The sequence below is a fragment of the Melozone crissalis genome, unplaced genomic scaffold (genome assembly GCF_028551555.1).
Source record: "Melozone crissalis strain CALT ecotype California unplaced genomic scaffold, PUWL_Pcris_2 ptg000016l_1, whole genome shotgun sequence".
In the NCBI taxonomy this organism is placed as follows: Eukaryota; Metazoa; Chordata; class Aves; order Passeriformes; family Passerellidae; genus Melozone; species Melozone crissalis.
The window spans coordinates 6891087-6913131 of NW_026535794.1; the positions used below are offsets into that span (position 1 = coordinate 6891087).

General features: G+C 43.0%; 1 protein-coding gene across 4 annotated transcripts in view; it reads right to left on the reverse strand.

Moving 5' to 3' along the window:
• PRKAG2 (protein kinase AMP-activated non-catalytic subunit gamma 2) overlaps window positions 1-22045 on the reverse strand; it is a 222932-nt gene that overhangs the window by 61384 nt on the left and 139503 nt on the right. For all 4 annotated transcript variants that reach the window (XM_054274314.1, XM_054274315.1, XM_054274317.1 and 1 more), the window contains one exon: window positions 7467-7681. In XM_054274314.1, the coding sequence (XP_054130289.1) occupies window positions 7467-7681 (215 nt within the window). The remainder of the gene's footprint in view (window positions 1-7466; window positions 7682-22045) is intronic.

The following is a 22045-nucleotide window of genomic DNA, read 5'->3' on the forward strand; positions in this document are numbered from 1 at the left end:
CCCCTCCTGAATTCTGCTCCCTCCCTTTCTTTTGCTAACCTTCTGCCTCCATTACTTTTTCTCTTTCATTCTCTGTTGATTACTTCACTGGTTTACACTTCAGCTTATGAGTTCCATATGGCTGGAGCCTTGTCCTTTGTTAATCATAAAATAAGATTATGTACACCTTGGGCCCTGTACAAATCATTATTGTCTTCCTATAAATGCCTTCCACATGGCCCCACCCTCAGTTCCAGCTGAGAACTGAGCTGCTGTTGTGAACAAGCTCAAAGAATAAATATTTTGCATTCATTTCACCAGCACAATGGAAACATTTTTCCAGGCTGCTGCCAAGATGGTATCTAGTCCTCCTCTGACTCAGCAGCCCATGCAGCTGACTTTCAAATGGCCAAACTTGCTTGATTGTAATCTTAAAAGAAAAAAAAAAAACAACCAAACCACAACAACCAGCTGCATTTTTAAGGAGCTGTATTGCTTTCCTCTTGCACAAGCAGGTAGTGACACTATAAAATGTGAAAGCTGGGAAAAAGAAGCAGTGAGTCCTTTTTGGGATGTTCGCTTTTATTTCTTCCAATTTCACCAGTTTATTTCATGCAGTCAGAGAAAGGGATTGGGGAATGTTGTGAGGAAGTGAGAAAGGAATTTGACTGCTTTACACAGAAAATTTCCTGGTGGTATCAACCGGCCTTTCACGTTCTTTAAAGCTCTGTTGGCCATTAAACACAGTGTATCTAAAAATTAAATATAGACAAAACTGGGTTAAGAGAGATGAAGATGGCAAGGAATTCTAAGAGTTCCCTTCCATATAATTTTTTCCTTATTCTTATGTCACTTTCCCTCTAGTCCAATCCAGAAGCAGGAAAGGTGCAACCAAACAGGTTCAAAGCTGTTTCTCTCTCCTCCATTCTCATGGGAAAGCTTTGCTCCATAATCCCTACTGCTTTGTGAATAAACAGCCCTGATGGTGAATAATTTTAGTGCTCCAAAACTGTCCAGATACAGCTGGGAAGAAACTGTCAGTGATGACCCTGCATGGAACTGCAGCTTTTTATTAAATCACAGGGCAGGCATCTGGCTTCTAATCACTGATGGAGGCTACTCCTACCAGAAGTTCTGATATTCTAAGCAGAGTAACAGGATGCTTATTAAATTAACAAGTCTAAAATTCCAGATAAACCATGCCATGAGAAATCAGTTCAATGGGTAAAATGAGGCTGTCATTCCAGCACCCTCTTACATCATGGTACTAAACCAAAAGATACCTATTTATACAGACATGGCACTTAACCAAAAGATATCTATTTATACAGACACACCAGGCCAGATCCTTAGGTTTAGCCTTTTTATACCATGCGTAGTGCAGGATTTAGGGTGATAAAAGTAATTTAGGGTTAAGCTACTAACTCTGTCTCTTCAGGGTGCTGGGGTCATCATTTCAGTACCAATGAGTATCTTAAAAAAGCCCCTGAGATGCTCTAGTTTTAATTGCCTTAGCTACTTATAGCCTTATGAGAGCTGTCAAAGCAGCTGGGAATTGATTGGACTCAGCATTCTGGCTATTCATCCTTTCCACCTCGCCTTCCTCCTTTTGATCTAGGCCTAGGAGGAACAGGAATTGTAGGATTTTATGTCATTAAAATAAATCCTCCACTGAGTGAACCCATAGATAGTTGATTAAATTATTTCTGTAGCTGCAGAAAAAGCCACGAGTTGACACAGACACACTTTTCCTTAGGGCAGAAAAAATCATCTTTATGCAAAAAAACCTTCTCTGCATTGAAAGATTGATTGCACAAATCTGGACACTGCAACCAGAACAGAAATATGTGAGGACACCAGTGTTTCAGAAGGTTGTGTTGAACATATTTTCTTTTAAAATCAGTAAATGGCTTTAAAAAAAAATAACACCAAAAAATTAACCAATATAAAAGGGATAGCAAAATGTTTTTGCATATTCTAAATACTAAAATGGGAGAAAACCACCAAATGGGATGCAAAAGATATGACTAATGGGGAGAAAGTGAAGTGAGGAAACAGAATATTAATAAAGGGGAGCTGTGATTAAAAAGTAGTGTGATATAGCTGAAGCTTTCTGTTTTTGTAAACTTCAGGTTCGTTTATTCTGTATGTCTCACTAATCCTCACTATGGACTTTCCAATCATATTAAATAATTCTCCTGTGAACTTATATTTCATTTGATTCAGTGGAGGCACCATCATGCTCTGTCAAAGGAGACTGAAAGCAAATCAAGTGGGCTCCAAACATTTTCCCAGCAGTATTTTTGGAATTGTTTTAGGGTTGATCACAGAGTGATTACTTTACTAGGTTTGCAACTAATTAGTTATGTGCCCACTATTGGAGAAATATTTCAAATTTAAACACATTTTCACATGGATAGCAACAGCTCCCACAGGAAAAAGGATTAAATAAGGATAGCTTGTTACAGCTCCTGGGATCTCTTAGGGAACAAAATCACCTCCCAGGAGAGCTGCTATTAATGCATTTAAGAGGAGCCTGGACACACCAGCACTGCCAGAGCTTTGTCCCTGCTAAATGACAGCCTTTGGGGCTCTAATTTTGGTGATCAGTTTACTGTGGTGTGAATCACAGCAATGTCCTGGCACTCTCATACACTGCCTTAAACCACACAAATACTGAAATAAGGAGTTCTGGTACACTGGAAAACTGGATTACTTTTTTCCCCCAGCCTGTACTTTCATTTTGTTTGGGTTTTTTGGTGGGGTTTTGTTTTTTTTTTTTTTTGGCTTGTTGGCTTGTTGGGTTTTTTTTCTTTTTTTCCTTTTTTTTTTTTTTTTGGTGGTTTTTTTTTTTTGGTGGGGGGGTTGTTGGTTTTTTTTGGTTTTTGTCCCCCTCAGACTCAAAGAACACTTTTCTGTTCTCCTCATCAGATTTCAATCTCTTGACTCACCCAGCAGATTATGGAGCTTTTCTGGGTAGTATGGGGTTTTTTTGGAGAGAGCCAAGCCCAAGGAGCTGCTGCACACACACATCCTGGTTCCCAGGCTCCTTGCCAGCACAGGGGGTGATGTAACAGCCTCTCTCTCTCACTCTGAACAAGTTAACAGCCCTGTTTTGGAGTTTACTACATTTTGGCTAAGAAACAGCATGAATAGCTTTGCAGGGAAGTGCTACTGTTTAACAAGTGAGTAGCTGCAGGAACAATCTGCTTTCTCCCTTTTATCCAGGGCTGGAAGAGAGTCCCAGCTGTACATTACATCTCTCCAAAATGCTGGAGCAGCAAGGACCGTGCAAAATGAATACAGCCCAGACTCCCTTCTGTGTGCTCTGTCTGCAGTTTTACCAGGATTCACTCACACAAGTCTCTGACTGCCTCCTGGCTGACTTTTCCTCTTGTTAAGAACATTCAGGGAAATTTCTTGGCTTGGAAGTTCTTTGGAGGACAGTGGCTCACTACACAATCATATGGAAAGGACCATTTTTAGGCAGGTTCTGCCTTTGTCACTTCTTGTGAGCAGAGGAAGCCCCAGCCTTGTTTTGCCCCCAAAGGGACCTCTCCAGTCTGGAGCCAGCACCTCCTGCCCTGGGCTCCTCTCATGCTGGGAAAGGGGAAACCAGGAGATGGGGTAGCACAGGAATGCTTGTGTTTGCAGAGTAGTGCTATTTTCACAGTGTTTTATGCATCAGAGGAAGAAGAAACGATAAAAAAAAAGGGATACAGCCACATAATGCCCAATGTACCACACTCCACTTCAAAATACAGAAAGGTGCAAACAGGGCAAACAGGTTTGGTGCTGAATTTACAACCTCTCTGCACTTCTATCATGGTTCCTAATGTCACACTAGAGGAGAGTTATCATTTACCACTCACTGCTTGAAGGTTACACCATCCAAACAAACACAAGGCCAAAGTACAGAACAGTGAACTGCATTGTGAGAAATCAAATTGCTCCTTTGCCGTTTCATGCAGCACACAGTAATCTTCAGGCACAGCTTTGATCTCTTATCAGCTGCATCTCTCATCATAACCTTCAAACTCAGGAACACCTCCCCATGCAGGGGAGAGGCTGGCAGAGCTGCTCTGTGGTGTGTGACAGCCCAGCAGCTCCAGCTTTGGGCACCTGATGGTGCCTGGATCAGAAAAGCAGCACCTGGAGCCAAATCCTTCCTTCCCAGTGAGGCCCAGAGGCTCCTCAGCCCCCTGGATCTGCATCATCCCCTGCAAACTCCTCTCAATTTCTCAACTCCTCTCAAATTCCTCAAATTCACCCCCTCAAACTCCTCAGACACAACTGGAGCTACTGCACTCCCAGCTTAAGCAGCTCAGGAAGGTTTCTAAAGTTAGGTGGGATAAATCCAGGCCTTGGTGATTACCACAGACACCCATTTAGCATGAGGTTAATTGCTCAGCTTTGTGTACTGGGTTGAGATGATTTGCTGAAGGAGGATCTCCCTCTCTCAGGAACTGTCTCCCACTGTTTATTCCCCTCCCCAGAACTAAAGGTTTAAAAATCACATGAAAATGCCCACTGTTGGGAGTGCTACTAAAACATGAAAGGTTTTGGCTACATCTGCTGGGAAATAAGTATTTTTATTCTTCCCTCCATGTCTTCTCTCTTACTGAACAAATTTAACCATTCTGCACCCAAGTCTCAGACAGGTCAAAAAAAATTTCAGAACCAGCTTCAAATGCCATTAATTATAAAAATGGGATAAGATTAATTCCAAGTCCTGATACTATAAATCTTCCTAGAGTCATCTGTTCTTCTGGTTTGATTTTTTAAAATTCATTTTAATAATATTTCTAGGTCTGGGTCCAAGGGTTCCTCTTTCCTACTGCAATCATGATTCATTTATAATAGTTCTGGGGTCTCACACATTATCATTATCAGTTAAGCAATGTAATAAGTAAATGAGATTTAAGTTGACAGAACCCTGTAGATAAGAGTCAATTCTCATTCCAGATGTCAGCATAGAAGATTCCATATCATTGAACTGATCACCTAACAGCATGGCCATTATGAAACCCTTTATCATAAAATTTATAGTGTTTCAAAAATAACTGAAATTGTTCTGCCACCAAATAGTGATGTAAGTAAAGAAATTGAGTTTTCCTCTTACAGATCTGTTTATGGCACATGATTGTGAAATGATGTATTTATTAACACACAGCTGAGAATAAATGAAATGTTTGAAATACAGTACTCAAGAATGTTTGTATAGTGCTGTTGTATTTGCAGAGGAATGTTGGGTCAATAATTTGCAGGGATCAAAATACATGACAGTGCTGAGAGAACGCTCATCAGATTCATGTCCTTCTGCAGGAACTGAGCTTTTCTCTCTAACAGTTTCTCCTAGAAGAGAATGGCAAATCTAATCTCTCTTTTCAGTCTCAGTTGAAAATTAAACATGCAGAGCTTTGCTCCTCACTGCTCTGTGGCTGCTGACATTTATTGCCAAATAAACCAAACCCCCAACGATTCACTGGCAGCCCTGCACACTCACTGCTCTCAGACACAAACAAGTACAGAGGGTACCAGACAATCAGGTGCTACACATCCCACACATTTCTGTGTCTTCTGAGCAGGAGGGAACTGAGTCCAGCACTCTGAGTTACTCCCCAGACTCTCTCTTGTACATATATACAACCACAACTGTTCATAAAAACCTGCTGAGAATTCTGTTTCTTTATTCTGGCATCTTCTGCTCAGCTTCATGTTGTCTGAATCAGCAAATAATCAAAAACAAAACAAACTTTTCAGTCTTTCAGTCAGTGGAATGTGCTAAGATTATGCTGTTTCCTCATTTCTATTCTAACAGGTACAAAAGACTCTTCTGTAGATGCATAACACAGATGAACACATTCATATGCAAATAACATGAGTGATTGACTAAAACCTATCCAAAATATTTTTGTATCCTACAAACCTTTGGGTTTAATAATTTCTGCATCCCAAGAATATACTGACATGGAAAGGCAGTGAGCTGGCTGCAGAAAAGTTACTGCTGGAGTTCCCAAATGTAGGAGTTATTTTATTTAATACTCTAATTATTTACTTTTGCATAGCAGAAAAACAGAAAGTCTCTAATTTGTAAGGAGAGTTTGGCTTGCTTGATCTGAAAAAACAAAGGTTGGCTACTAGTACAACAGGATGTAGCAAACAATGAATGAAAAAGGCCATTAATTATAAAAGCAAATATTTATAACCTGTCCATGAAAAAAATTATGTTGAAAATCGGGGATTTCCTGGTCTTTACAGAAGGGCCCCCCAAAATAGGGCAGGTGTTTTGTGGGATGTGTGTGAATGACTTGAAAGCTGCAGATGAACTCTGCTGCAGGACCCAAATGCTTTCAGCACCACAAGAGCTGCTGCTGCTGGAGGTACCTCACACAAAGGCAAAAGGGCTTTGGGGTTGCTGTGTTCAGGTCCTGGAGCAGCATTCCCATGGGTGAGTGGGAGGAAACTTCCTGCTTTTAAATAAATTACTGAGAACTGGAATGAAACAGGACTCATGGCTGTTCAACAGAGCAACTGACCTCATGAACCTGTATGCCCTTTACAGTTCTAGGTTTCTAGATACAAAAAATGTTGAAGATTTTATATTTTGGAGGGGGAAAAAGGGAAGAAAAGCTGGGCAAGACAGATACAGGGAGGTTTACTCTGGTGACAGATCAGTCTGCTGGTTGCATGAGTCAGAGGAATGGAAAGATACAGGTAATGCAAAGGAATTAACACAAAAGGAGAAGGGCAAAAAGGCAGAGGAGAAAGAAAAGGAGAGTGAAGCCCCTGAGGCTCAGGCTGGCCAAGGGAGAGGGAGGAGGCACAGAGCTGTGCAGTACTGGGGCATCTCAGAGGCTGGAGTTCATGTGCTCCCAGGAACTGCTGGGTTCATGCACTACCAGGAACTGCAGAAACCACTCTAATGAAGACACCTTTGCCAGGTGGGAGGCTGGATGAATGCCCTGGTAGTGTTGCCCTTCCTTTTCTACTCTCTGGGCTGGGGCAGGAGGCGTGATAGCAATGAGTGCTATTAGTCCCCAGCTGTCCCAGTGATCTCAGACTCCAGAGGCAGCAGGGACTCAGAGCCCCTGCAGCTCAGACTGGGAATTTCTTTTTTATATGCTCTCTTTGGCTGCTAACTCTCTCATCAGCTCTTCTTAAGGGAGATGAAAGAAAATCCTAAATAAAATTTTATCCACCTCTTGGATGGCGTCTCAGCAGTGTATCCTGGGATCTGAAGCCATTGCAAAACTCACTTTGAAGGCAGTGCAAAGATTAGTTACTATTTGGATAAATCAGAAGGAAGACACCTCCTCTGGATTCCCAGTGCCCTCTCAGCCAAACTCTGAATTAAACTGAGGTAAAAATCCTTGTTCCCATTCTGTCCCACAGAATGGACAGCCACACTGCAGCCCAGCAGCTGTAACACAAGGCACAGTGCACACATATTTCCCACTGGAAAACTGGACACAAGCTTTACTCACAGGTTTTGAGGTAGCACAGGGAGCTGGTGTCATGATGGGAGGCTTGGCTGCACTTTGTGATGGAGGCAGAGAAAACCTCTGCCCCGTGTCTGGAGGTGAGGAACAGTGAATTCTTGTTTCTGGTCTCTCAGGCTCATGCTTGTAGGATTCCAGAGGGAACGTGGGCTGCTTGGTCACTTGTGTTGGGGTAGATGGAGAAGAGGAGAGGCCAGAGGCTGTGAACAACAAAAATGCCCAAAGATCAGCTCAGGTGAAAAGCAGATGGAGATCTCAGCTTTACAGAAATTCTGTATTTTCCAACACATTTCCCCAAACTAAAAGTAGGGATCTCACCTCCTTGTTTGTGAAAGGGAATCTGTGCCTTGCCATTAAACTCTTTTAGGCTGGTTTGAACTTTCAGGGAGGCCCAGTGGCTGGATGGGAGTGCTGGAGGTTTGTCTGGTATCACCCTCCTGTCTGGTTGCTTATTTCTAAAATGACACTCAGCATGGGTATTACTTTATTGTTGTCATTTTAATACTCCTGTGAGTCTCAGGATTACCTTTATCTCATGGCACATGGCTCAAAACCTGTAATGGCTGCTTTTTCTACTTTTTCATTATTTTAACAGTATCTCAGCCAGCAGCAGAAATACAATTAGGAGCAGAGACAAAAAGGAAACGGAGCACATTTCTCCTGAGCCACAGTTTGCTTTCTGTAAAGCTCTTGTACAGCCTTTGTACAAACTAAAATTGTTTTCAGCTGCCTTTGAGGAGAAAGATTGATCATATCTTTTGCCAAAAATCAGTGTCAGCAGCAGATAATTGCCCTTGTGAGCACCCTGTTTTTATTTGACACGTGTATGTACCCCAGCTGTATTTTTGGTTATGTTCCTAGGGCAGCTCTGAATTGGGAACAAACAGATTTAAACTGTGTTTATCACCCATTTAAGAACCAGCAGACATCCACCACCAGTCAGAAAATTCAGGTTCCAACACCTGTGTTTCTGGTTCCATGTACATCAGCAAACCAAGGGTGGTTCCAGCATAAATCAGGACAGAATTAGATCATAAAAACCATGAGGCTGAACTGGGATGTGTATTTTTAAGAGGGCTGTAAGATCTCTGAATTTGGCTCATTTCTTGGGCTCCCATAGATTTATATAGATGATCAATTAATCCAAAAGGGACTCAAGCCCATCAAAAGAGAGCAGATTAACGAGCATAAAAGCCCAGGCCACTCAAAGGAGTGTTTGGGAACACAATGTTGCATTTTCATGGTAAATCTGGCTCCTTGGTGGGAGCTTTCAGGGCTCCACCAGAGATTATTGCACCAGAGGTTTTTTCCTAAGTTCCCAGCCTTGGAACACTGGACATCCAACAACTCAGGGAGGAATCTATTACTTGAAGAAATTATTACTCCTGACATAGCTGGGGAAGAGCTGGCATATTCTGTGTTTAAAGGAATTAACATGCAATATGTGTAACTGTTCTTTACCTATTATTCTTCTTTGAAAACAACTTTTCTTGATGGCTTTTACATAATAAGAGACTTAACTCTATAATAATAGAGTCACTCAACAGGAAACCTGCAAAATAATTAGGCTCTAATATATTTTACTAATAGTGGGTTTAGTGGTACAGAATGCTGTATTTATTTCTTTCAAAGAAAACCTTAATTCTCACTGATAAACTTTAGCTTTGTTGGAATGAGAAAGGACCCCCTACTCAGTCCCTATCTTTGGTCCTTTTCCAAGCTTGCAGCTGGACTTCCATTTAATTTGATTTTTAAGGAGCCCTGCAGCTCTGCCAGTTAAGCAGCAATACCTCAGAGGGGACTGGGGTTGGAGGCAGGCACAGATGTTGGCAGATACAGATGTTGGCAGATGTGACATGGCACAGAGTGAGGCAGGAGTCACCAGCCTGGCATTCTGAATGTCCTCAAGCCCTGCTCATTTCAGGGCACTGGACAGTGTGCTCCACTTCCCTAAGGACTCAAAGGACACCTAAGTTGCCTGCTCAGGTTTTGCTTGCAGACAAATTTAAATAATCTGGGGAAGATGCTCCTCTGTGTTTTTATGGAACAAATGTTCCCTGAGTGCTCAGACTGGGAGCTGAGATAGCTGCAATCGATGCAAATGGAAAACCACTAAAAGGGAGAAAAACACCATTAGATCTTAAAGCCTTGCTGCTGGGATGGGTTCATTGAGTGCTAATGTATTCTGCAAGTCCACAAGAACCATTTCCAGTTCCAAGAGGCTCTGCCAGAAGAGCTTTTACCAGACATACAGAAACCACACACTCAGCAGCCCAGCAAGGCTGCCAAGAGCAGAGGACATCTGTAGGACACAGGGACACGTGGATCAAAGGGGACCATGGAAGCAACACCTCCTACATCCTGTGAAAACTCCTGTCACCTCATCACAGACATGTCACAGCCCAGGCAGGACAGACAGCCTGGTTTCCATCTTACAAGAACATTCACTGGTGGTGAATCTCCTCTTGGATGCCAGCCTTGGATGCTTGGCATGAGTTTTTATGGATGAGGAGCATCTGTGACTCCAGCACTCTGAGCCTTAGAACTGTTTGTTTCAACCAGGCACTTCAAACATGAAGTACTCGCTGTGAGGCATGCCCTAATACATCTGAGATTCAATTTGTCTGTGACTCAGTTTCTGCACAGGGTTGGAGGGAAAAATATAATTATTTTGCAGGGTACTTGATAAAATTAATGTAATTAGGCTTTTCAATCTTTTATAAGCTTACCTCAGAGTATTATTGGGGGTATCTATGTTATTTACATTTGTACAATACTGATATTGAAGTCATAATCACATAGGAAATGCTAAATTTTTTACAAATATTGCAAGAAAATGTTTTGGCTGCTGTGATACAGCCTAACACCCTAAACCCTATGAAAACAGCTTTATAAAAGCCTTCCACATCAAAGAATGAAAATCTGTAATATATCTCCAGAGCAAATCAGTTCAGGAGTAACAGGACTTTGTATTGACTTTAGTCCTATTGGCCTGACAACTAAACAGCAGCACTGGTGTAAATATATTATCTGTACCTGCAGTGGGTGCCTGCTCTACTACAGCAGAAGGAATCCAGTGAAGAGACAAGATACAACTCCATCCCATGGCTAAAACCATCTTGTTTGGGAGAATGTACTTAAAACAACTGGGCAGGGAAAACCAGACAACAATTCAGGATTCTTCTATAACGAAGCTGAAACAATTCAGTGTGTATGTAGGATTTGGGGGGAGAAACAAACTTTGACACTGGCTGAAAACCCTGCTAGTTCTGGTAAAAATATGAAGAAAATGTGTTGTTTTCATGTTATGAAAATAAAGAGCTGTCCCTTTTTTATAGCAGAAAAGAATTTTAGAAGAAAATTAGAAAGAGAGAAAAGGGTCTAGCAGAGCGGTGGCTGTGTCTCTGGCTAACAAAAAGGCTTGTCCTTTGGGGTTGGAACTGGATGATCTTTAAGGTCTCTTCCAACCCAACATTTGATGATTCAATGATTCTATATTTCCTATTGATTAACCCCATCCAGTTCTGAAACAGCCTGAGAGTTTTGCTGTGTTCTGACTCATTCTCACATTACCTTTCTCAGGACAAAACAAGAGCAAATACAGAGGGTAACTCTGTGGTCTCCAAACTGGTGAATCATAAGTACTAACATTTGCATAACTGATTATGCATATGAATAAGAATATTCATGAGATTCACAGGAATATGTGGTTCAAAACAACTTTCATATTACAACTTCACATGGGATGTGTATGTGAGATCCCTGCAGAACTAGATGGCAGCCTTGGAGCAGAATGGGGCTGTCTCCAGCTGCCCTCCCCCTGTGACAGGGACAGCACACAGGGATGGCCCAGTACTGAGTTTTCTGCCCCTATTTGAGCAGCTTCAGCTGGGATCAAGCCACACATCATGGGTTGGGTGCAAAAGCCCCAAGGAAGTGCTGCTGGAGTGGCAGTGACCACAATTTGGCTCAAGTCACACCCAGGGCTGGCTGGTATCGAGCTGAGCACATACAAAACCAATGTTGCTCCTTGCACTTGTTTCTCTAGGTATTTACAACAATTTCTCTTAAATAAAACCCTTATTTTGCACAGCATTTTGTTTTTCAGCCACGTACTTGGGCACTCTGATCAAAACCAGCCCTCCAGTGCTACAGAACAGGAGAGGATGAAGTGCTGCCTTGTCATCTGTGTAATCCCAAGGGAAGAAGGGTGGATGCCCTCCTCCATTTCCTACATTCCCAGGGTGACACCCACAATGAGTTCTGTCACCTGCATTTCATGCCTGACCTGGCAGGATGCATCTGGTGGTTTCTGGGAGGCAGGATGCTCACAGCCCAGTGATTCCTGCCAAAGCCTCCCTTTTCATCAGCCCTTTTCCAGAAAGAAAAACAGCTGCTGCCCCATGAACCCTTGGAGCCACCTGCCCCCATAGGATGCTGGAAGGGATTTCAGGGATGTGCTAACACTCCCTTACAGAGGTTTGGCTTCAGGGGACAGTGACAGAGTCACACTCCCCATTGAGGGCCCTAAGGATGGAGCCAGCAGCCTGCCCTCAAAATTTTACTTTTACATTTGTGTACTTAAGTTGCTGAAACTGGAGAGAGTTCCTGGCCATGAAAATGAAATCACTCTTTGCACTTTCCCTATGAATAACACTTCAGTATTCTCTCATCCTGTACCTGATCAAACAAACCATAACACTGCTAATACTTAAAGCTGTGGCTAAAACAGTTTCTGAAGTTTATATATAGGGACATATTCATTTACCATTTAGAGTGAAACTTCTCAGGAAAAAACAAACAAACAAACCAACAAAAATTCCCAAAAACCCACAAAAAATCCCCACCAAAAAACAAAACAAAAAACCCCTCAACCAACAACAAAAAAAACCCAAAAAAACCCAAAAAAACAAAACAACCCAAAAAACCACAAACCAAACAAAAAAACCCAAACAAAAAAACCCCAAGAAAAAACCCAAAAAGAATTTCCATTTGCAATGTCTCCCTGTGACACTTTTTGTCTTGACTCTTTCCCAGGACAGCACTGTCCTTTCATTTGCATTCTCAGCTGGCAGTGAAACAGAGAAGGCTGCAGGCTGTGACTGCTGAATTTTAAGTACCCTGCAGCACAAGTGAATCTGAGCTGAGCTGCTGGTTCATTAAGCTGATTCACTCTTCAGACACAATACTATGTTAATTCTGACACATAAGCAAATCAATGCAAATGATGTGAAATGAGGTTTAATGCCACTTAATGGCAGTAAAGCCCTGAACCCATCAGCAGGTAAATGGTTACTGCCTGATTCCATCCAAACAGTACTGATGACATTGGCACTAAATGTTGTAAAACACCCGTTAGTTTTAAAAAAATAATAAATGAAGTCTGAAGAGTAAATCTGAAGAGTTACTGTACCAAAAAATAGCATGGATGCTGCCCAGGAAATTTCCTATTTTATCTAACATTGTCACTCACACACCAGTTCAAGTGCTTCCCACCATATAAGAATTTCCTGGTCCTATCCTGGAACCCTATAGCCTTTATCTGTGATTGACACTGCATCATTCCTACAATGGTCAGGCCTTCCAGCCCTTCCAAGCTCCCTGGTTCCAGCTGAGCAGCATCAATCCCAGCTGCATTAGCAAAGGCTTTTATTTCAATCTTACTGAAATGGCTCCGTGGCCTTCCATGTAGCAGGTACACCACTCAATGGGAAGCTTACTTGTTTCCAAAAACACATTTCTGATGCTTTCATGAATCAGAGGAAGAGAAAAATACACTTCTTAAGTAATTAAAATATCATATGCTGTCTGAAAGTTTCACAGGAAAATGTATAATTTTGTAACTTTAAAAAAAAAATCAAAATTATTTATAGTAGTTTTGAAATTATTTATAGTAGTTTGAACATAGTAAAGGAACCCACTTCATAAGTGGTCTCTGCCACAAAAATATCTGACCCTGAAAGCTCCAGCTTTTGCTTCAGATGCTGCTTCACTTTATAAAACCAAATTCAAAACCCCACTGGTATCCAGAATTCACCCTGTTCTACTCCACTAGTGGTCTATTTATGCGCCAAAACCACAGTTGTATCTGTGGAATCTGCAATGTAACACCTTTTCCTCCTAAAACTGAGAAAATCAGGAGCTGAAGAGTTTAATTAGCAAAGTTTTGAGAATTGTTCCTCTTTCTGAAGATCACAAGGCCCCTTTATGAGGAAAGGCTGATCAGGAGAAACTCTTGACTGTATCCTTTAAAAAAGATGATGCTGTACCCTTAAAGGAGTTCACTGAAGATCTCTCCTGCAATGATGATTAGACAGAGGATCTTCCACCTTACCCAGAACCACACCTTGGTTATCTTATATTTGTTAAATGTACTTGTCAAATCTGGAGAGACTTGACACATTATGTTAGCTCATAAAGCAATAAACACATGAGATCCAAAATCAGAAATCCTGGTCGGGATCATCCCTCCCAATGGGCTTTTTCTAGTTCTCATTGGCAGCAAGATTCCAGCCAGCCTGGCTTCTAACTACAAATTTTCTGCCAATGCTTCTCCTTTGTCTTGCAAATACTGGAGAAAAGACCACGGCCAAATAATTCAGAGCAAAAAAAGGGGGATCACTCACAAGCTCCATGGCAAAGAATGGCTGTTTTTTGAGACGGCCAAATGCACATTCCACTGCTGCTCACAGCCTGACAGGTGATGAATGAAGAGGTCCTGGTAATGGTTGAGGTAGTCACTGAATAAGTGCCTGGGCTGGCACGAATAATTAACTCGGCACGTTAATTACACTGAGAGACTCAGTAGCACCAAGACTTCGCCAGACACCAGATGGCTGTGGCCAAGCCAGAGTCACAAACACAGACAACGTGTACCTTGCCAGCACAAGTGCCAGTGAGAGGAGAAAAGTACTAACAGAGGTCCTCAGCAGCTAACAGCCTGATGGGGGAACATCCTCTAGAACCAGGATGTGGAAACCTCCCTCGTGGATCCCCCTGATGGGGAGACCTCTAAAAAGCTCTGTGCCAGGAATGAGGGATAGATGGGACTTCTGGTTTTTTTTCAGTCTTCAGGTTATTTTTCTCTTATCAGAAGTTCAGCATGCCATCTACATCTCAGACTCAGCATACAAAGAGAAGGCACCAAAAGTCACAAGACACACAGATTCAAGGTCTTTTAAAGCTTTTTTGTCCAATTAATTCTTCATTTATTTCTGCCTTTCTACCAATACTAATTATTTGTCTCTCCATGCGACATCTGTATTACAGTTCTTTCTAACCAATCACTCTGTGCCACCAACACTGCAGAAAATGGAGTAGATGAAGAACGAGATCAGACTATACTTGTTGTCGTTATAGTGCAAGGGTCCCATATTGCTAGAGTTTCATAACTCCTTGATGTTTTTTGTAGGCAGCTCCTCCAGGCACTGACTCTTCCTCACAGCAGCCAACTGACTCCAGTGCCCCTCAACCACCCAATCCACTCTTTTATAACACTCTTCTTTATTGGCTACAGGTGTGGCCTGTTAAAATCAGGCCTGTTCCCAATCTCTAATAATTGGCTCAGCTGCAACTCTTTAGGGGGTAAGATTACTTTCTATACTACTTTCATTTACTTATTTTCTATCCCTCTACATGTAGCCAACGTCCTCCATCTTGTCTCCTATCTACCTCCATACTAAAACCCCAAAACTCTAAGTTTTTCACCCTGTGATAAACCATACTGCTATCTATTTCGCACACTCATAGATTCCAGGTCATCCCAAAGTCTTGGACGCTTTCTCCATTGACAAAGGTTAAAAGCAGCGTTCCCCTGGGGATCAGGACTTCCCAGGACAGGCAGAGAAATACTCCCTGTGCCCTGGGTTCCAACACCAGGACAAGGAGGTTTGGGTAGAAATCTCCACGAGAAACACACACATGAGCAAAGAATGCTTCACCCTCCCGTGCACAAGAAGTTTGCAGGTATCAGTGGTTAAAAATAGGTTAGAAACTGTTGTAAAATACTTGATAATTGTCAAGCATGTAAAACGTTTGGTAATTATATTGTAAAAGGGGTTAAAAGGGTAGTTGTGATGGTGTTCGCAGGGGTCTTAGAATGAGGGAAGAGATGAGGATTTGACTTTATGTTTCAGAAGGTTTGATGTATTCTTTTATGATATATATTATATTAAAACTATACTAAAAAAATAGAAGAAAGGATTTCACCAGAAGGCTGGCTAAGAATAGAAAAGGAATGAACAACAAAGGCTTGTGGCTTGGACAGAGAGTCCGAGCCAGCTGACTGTGATTGGCCATTAATTAGAAACAGCTCTGTGAGACCAATCCCAGATCTACTTGTTGCATTCCACAGCAGCAGATAGTCATTGTTTACATTTTGTTCTTGAGGCTTCTTAGCTTCTCGGGAGAAAAAATCTCAAGGAAAGGATTTTTCATAAAATGTGTCTGTGACAGGTAGTTATAAGAAACATGGTACCCCACGTACTGTATTACACCCAAGGAAAGTGCATCCCTCCCCACAAAGAGCCAGCCTGGACAGAACTGTAATAATCAAGGGCCTTAAACCTTCATGCAAATGAAGGATCCCAACATAAGCCAATCCAAAGGAACAAAAAGCAGTATAAAAAGGGAGCATCTGACCCAGAGAATCTGTGCCGCTGCGCCTGGAACAGCAGGAACATCGCTGCTCAAGAAGGGAAGAAGATCCAGCGCCAATCTGAATCTTGCTGCCAATGAGAACTAGAAAAAGCCCATTGGGAGGGATGGTCCCCACCAGAATTTCTGATCTTGGATCTCACGTGTTTATTGCTTTATGAGCTAACACAATGTATCAAGTCTCTCCAGATCCAGTGCCCGTGCTGCAGCATCCTCGAAGGGAACGCTCCCGCTCAGCCCACGGGCCCCCTGAGCTTTAGGTCTTATAATAAATGCTGAAATCACTTTAGGACCAGGAAGGTGTTCCCCTTTTAAACATCAGCTTTTCACTTTGGCCAGGCAGCTCCCCTGAGGAAGGCCATCCCCCGAAGGGCTCCTGCTGCACACAGAGCCGGGAGTGCCGGTAATGGGATGTGATATCCCACAGCCGCTGCCTGGGGACGACCGCTGGGCTGGAACAAAAGCAGCGCTGTGACACCCATCTGAAAAGTCACTGAAATGAAAACGAACTGCTCCTCTTCTGTGGGAACCCAGGAAATTCCTCTGGCTGCCCTGGAGATTCCTCTGGCTGCCCTGGAGGACTCAAGACCCTGCCCAGGGGGCTCAGAGACCTTAGCACAGAGCCCAAGACCCCTGTGCCTTTGATTTAGCCCTTGGAAAAAGCAATTACCAACCTTATATGAAGAATTACAGGCCACAAAAGTTTAAGAAGAATGATAGTGAATTTATCACAGGGTGAAAAATGGATTTTTTGGGGTTTTTAGAATGGGGGTTCAAGGGGCAAAATGGAGGAATCTGGGCATGTCCAGCCTTTCTCCTTCTTCTTCTTGGCCTCCATCTTCTGCTGTGATGTTGGCATTTTGGGATTGGTTTAGAGTAGAGGCTCACTGTCTAACATAGGTGATAGGTATTGGAAAGTAATTGTAAATATTGTATATGTAGTTTTTAGTATAAAGACATCACACTGCCCGGGGGCAGGCAGAGTGCCTCTGACTATCTTGCTGAGCGGACCTCGGCAGGACAGGAGAAAGAATTTTATAGATAAGATACAATAAACAACCTTGAGACCAAGAAATTAAGAGCTCTGACTCCTTCTTTGACCACTGATCGCCAGGCTGGGAAGAGAGACTTTCTAATGTTTCTTGGGGTCACAGTGACCAGCTAGAGACTGTTATGAGTAGAAAAGCTTCCCATTTTTTTTATAAGGTAGCAGAGTTCACAGGTTGGGCCATTTGCTGCCAGGGTGGAGTTCTAACTATTTGTTATTGCAATCACCCGTCATTTTTGTTAGGTATCTGTCCTTGCTGGTTAAGAATTCCCCCTTTGGTCAAGTGGCACCCGGCTGCTCCCTGGAGGATGGCGCCCCGACGGTGAAGAGGAGGAGATCTTGGAGTTAGCATGCAAATGACATCAGAACCAGCATGCAATGGGAGGGACCCCTCACCAAATCTAGCCAAAAACCCCTAAAAACAATGAGCCAACATGAAATGGATGAATCAAAGAGGTGTCTAGACGTGAGGAACAGAATCTAGTACCTGCTAAGACCCTTTTTACTCCTCACCCTAACCTGAAGTTCGGCTAGACAGAGGACGTCAAATATTAAACTAGAAAGAAAGGGGATCTCCTGATGCTCTTGTGAGGATGGAACTCCCGCTCTCCCCACGCACCAGCAGACACAGCTGCACTCTTTGTCCTCCTCCGAGTCACTCCTGGGAGCAGCAGCGGGGTGAGCGCAGACCCATCGGTTCTCCCCACCTGTAAGAATTCTGTGTATCTCGGGCTGTTGTATGAGTCCAACCCAGCTAGCTCTGTGCTCTGGCCCACACGGTCTTACATGAACAAAGTAAAAGATGAGAAGCGCTCTTCTCCACGTGGGGACCAGTGTCCTGTTCATTGGCTTGGGAGGAGACACTTCCAGGTGAAACATTCCAGGTGAAAAAGAGAGTGTGACATTCCTGCAGGGGACCTTTATACCCAAGGGGATGGGGGCAGGAAAGAGGACCGCAGCCAGTGGGATACCACTGAAGAGGGGTGAGGGGAGGGGTAACCAGGGAATATAGCACAGGGGTGCATGAGGGAAAGACTATGTGATGGGAGAGGGGAAATAACAATCTACATGACATACCATACTCAGCACAAATTTCCAATCACCCAGTGCAAAACAACAACTAAATGAGCTTTTTAGCGCAATACAACACCCACCCGAGCTGATCACTTTTAATAAAGGCATTTAAAAGGAGAAAGGTCTCCTGCCCGTGTTTATTTCGGAGACCACGAGACTCTTCATTCAAACAGCGCTGCAGACACACGGCATCAGTGCAAACCCCGCGTTCTGATCCGGATGAGTGATGAGCAAAAGCCAACCAGGCGAGCGAGCCACGTGTCGCTGCTGGCCCTTATCGATGTGCTGGGAGCTGCTGAAGCCAAATCCGTGCTGTCCCCAGCACATGGCAGGGGTTCACATGGCCCCGGTGGCGCTGCTGGTTACAGCCGGCTGCTGGGAGGAACAATGCCTACAGCGGGACGCCTTTATTTACTTAATACACCACCTGGCGCTTAAACTTTCACTGGGAACTTGGTGTTCAGAGCCCTTAATGAAATAACTTTTGTTTTCTACTCTAGCAAAGAGGCTGGCTGCTCAGGCGGGCATTCAACAGCGCTTTCCACATTAACCTCTATTGTCCTACACAGGCTTTCTTCTGTTTTGAGCCAAGCTGAGCTAAATGCTCCCCTGCCATTACAGAAAGCTGCAAGCTGCTCGTCTTTGGAGACTGTGAAAAATGTGTGTTTTATGATTGGCTTTTCACAAATATTAAAATGAACATTATATGTGTTATGTTAGAAACTAATGCTGTATTAATTATCTTAAGTAGTGTGTTAAACATAGGTTATAAAAAATGTTAAAATAGAAACTATGCTATGCAGAATACTTTTTTTAAAGAAAGGACTCACAGCGAGATAGCAGCCACAGGACACCTGAATCTTTCAGAGAAAGAGAATTTATTGCTCCATTATCAGAAGAAATGAACTTCTTCCTGCCTCAAAGATGCTGTTAGGATTCAGAGGAAGAGGCTGACACTGACCAGACAGAATCCTGTGTTTGAATGGAATTTGTGCATCATGTATGAGGTGTATGAATATGCAACAGGTTATGTTTTTAAGGGTTAATCCTCTGTTAACCTGGGTCCTTTTTCGGGCTCGTGATGCCCAGAAAAAGGTACCCGGACGTCTGTAACTCTTTGTCTCTATTGTCTCATATTGTCCTAAATCAAATTGTCCAAATTATTATTACTCTAATTGCATTACTAGTTTTATAACCATTTTATTGCTATTAAAATTTTAAAATTTTAAAAACAAGTGATTGGCGTTTTTCGCAGGGACACTTTGGTGGCCAGCACTGTCTGTCCCTCCACCACCCTGCCCTCTGCCAGAGGCTGCTAGAACTGCTCTCTGCCTCTCTCCCTGGCCACCATCACCACTGCTCCTGCTCTGCTTCTTCTTTGCTGCGTGCAAAGTTCTTCATGGACAGACTGGGAAACAGAACTCTGTCCTGAAGGGTTTGCATTTTGACAGGGCAGGGAAAAGGGGAGGAAAATTGGGGGGGAAAGGTGGGAGGAGGAATGCTGCATGCACAGTCTATAAAGACAAGTTTGGAAGCAATTACTTGCTGTGATGCTTAATTTCACATTTAGGGATTTCATATTTAATCACTGCAATAAACGTCAGCTTTTTGAAGCAGCTGCTTGAGGGGTTGCAGAATGGGGTAGGTTGTTGCTTCACCTATGATTTATGATACGTTCATCCAGTGTAAATTTAAAAAAATGAGGTAATTGAGGCAAAGATTTGCTTGCAATAAAACAGCGCCTTAACCACGTACCTTATTTCTGTAACACACTAAAGCAGAGCAACACCCCGTGGAATTGAAAAAAAGCTCCAAACACTTTACAAATATGTCATTAGAGGGGCAAGTAGACGAAAAGAACAGTCTAAATCAGAGTCTGCAGAGCCCCACTGAAATCCCTGTGGGGGATTTCATCTGCACAGTACATCCACTCACTGTGTAACAGCCAGAGACAGAATATTAATGCACACAAAAACCAGCAGGGCATCTATTTGCAGGGTAGGCATGACAGCTTCAGGGCTGGTGCCAGGGGAATGTGCACTGTACTATGCATGCAGCTAAAGGCTGTGATCACTCTGTGGTGCTTCCCAAGGTTGGGAATAGCAGGATATAAGGCTATCAGGGCAGAGACTTCAGGACTCAGGCCCTGGGACGTGTTCTCTGTTTAATTCACTGGTTTATGTTAGCCTCAGGTTCCCACTCTTGCAATGAATAGGATGGCTCCAGACGTGCCAGTAATAGCACCAGAGGTACAGCTGGAATGCCAGTCTCATAGCACAGTTTAATTTTGTTTATTTTCTGCAACGTTTACAAGGGCACCGAGCTGCAAGTAATTAAATATTTGCAAAGTACTCCAAATCCTCAGGAAAGCTTAGCTAAAGAAAGAAGCCATAATTTGACATTTCTTTGCTTCTGATACTAATTTTTTAAAGCCTTCTTTTCTTCTTTTATTACAAGGAAAGAAAAATCTCTCCTCCTAGCTCTTTTCAAAATTCAGCAAGAGTCCAAGCACTGCTTCAGCCGGTGGCATTTGCCTCTTCCCACTGTGTCTGAGTCAGACCTGTGCCTCATCATAATTCCTCTCTTGCTAACCTGGGAATTAATCTTTTCGTGCACATATGGCATGGCAGAGACAACTCAGTGCTCTCTAGCACACCTACCAAAGCCTTCTGAAGAAATAACTAATGACTCCATGGCTCTTGTTTGATTGAAAATAAATTGCTGTGGGACTGCTCCTGCTCCTTATGCCACTTGCCTGTATAATTTCCATTGCCTTAGCTGGTATTGGATGGCGCTTTTAGCAGAACATCAGTGCAGTAAATGGCTGCTTTCTCTAGACACCAGCTGGCACAGAACTTCCCCTCCCCTTCCCTTGAAATGATCCATGCAGCACCAGCTTTCTTCTACCTTTCACAATCAGATCTCAAGGTGATGTGGATGACAAAGAACCTCAGGCCTCCCTCCTTCTGGTTAGCTCTAAACCAGACTGGTTTCCAGTGCAGAACAAACACTCCTCTTGGCACAGGTAGGCAGCTGTGGGAAAGGGGCCAAAGCAAAGCAGAATCACTTTGTACAGTGGCATTGCTGGCTTTCACCCCTGGAAGTGTACAGGAAATTATAGCCCAAGTTCTGCTGTGGGACAGAGTTGTCCATCTAGGATCTGCTTGAGGCACAAGGGAGGAAAAAGAAGAAAAGACAGCTGTATATATATTTGCATGCACCAAACCCACAAATACATCAAAGCCCTGGACTGGGATGTACTTATCAACCACTGCCCATACATGAAGAATCAGTCACCATCTTATTTTCTTTTCCCAGCACAGAAACTGGGTAAGATTAAAATCAAATTAAGCCCTGTCCTCTTGCTGTGACTCTCCACACTCTTACCAATAAAATGCTGTTATGATACCCAGCCATGAACTGAGGCTGAGGAGCAGCAGTATCACATCTGTACATTTAAACTTCAGGATGGAGCCAGGAAGTACTCCAAGATGCTATCCAAGGGTTACCAGAGGATATGTCTGCAGAGTTTTAGAAGCTGGTATTGCCACAGCTGTGAAACCAAACAGGCTTAGCAAGCATTTGCTACCTGCCCAAGAGAGCCATGAATGCTTGGGCCCATCCTACTTAAGGAGTTCAGCCAGAAATTAATCCCTACTTTGTTAACATAAGCCTAAAGGGAATTTCAAACTCATACCTGGATAAATATCAGTTACATGGAATGAACAACAACTCAGCTTGGGATGTTCAATGATCCTATCAAGTTAAACTCCATCATCTTATTCTT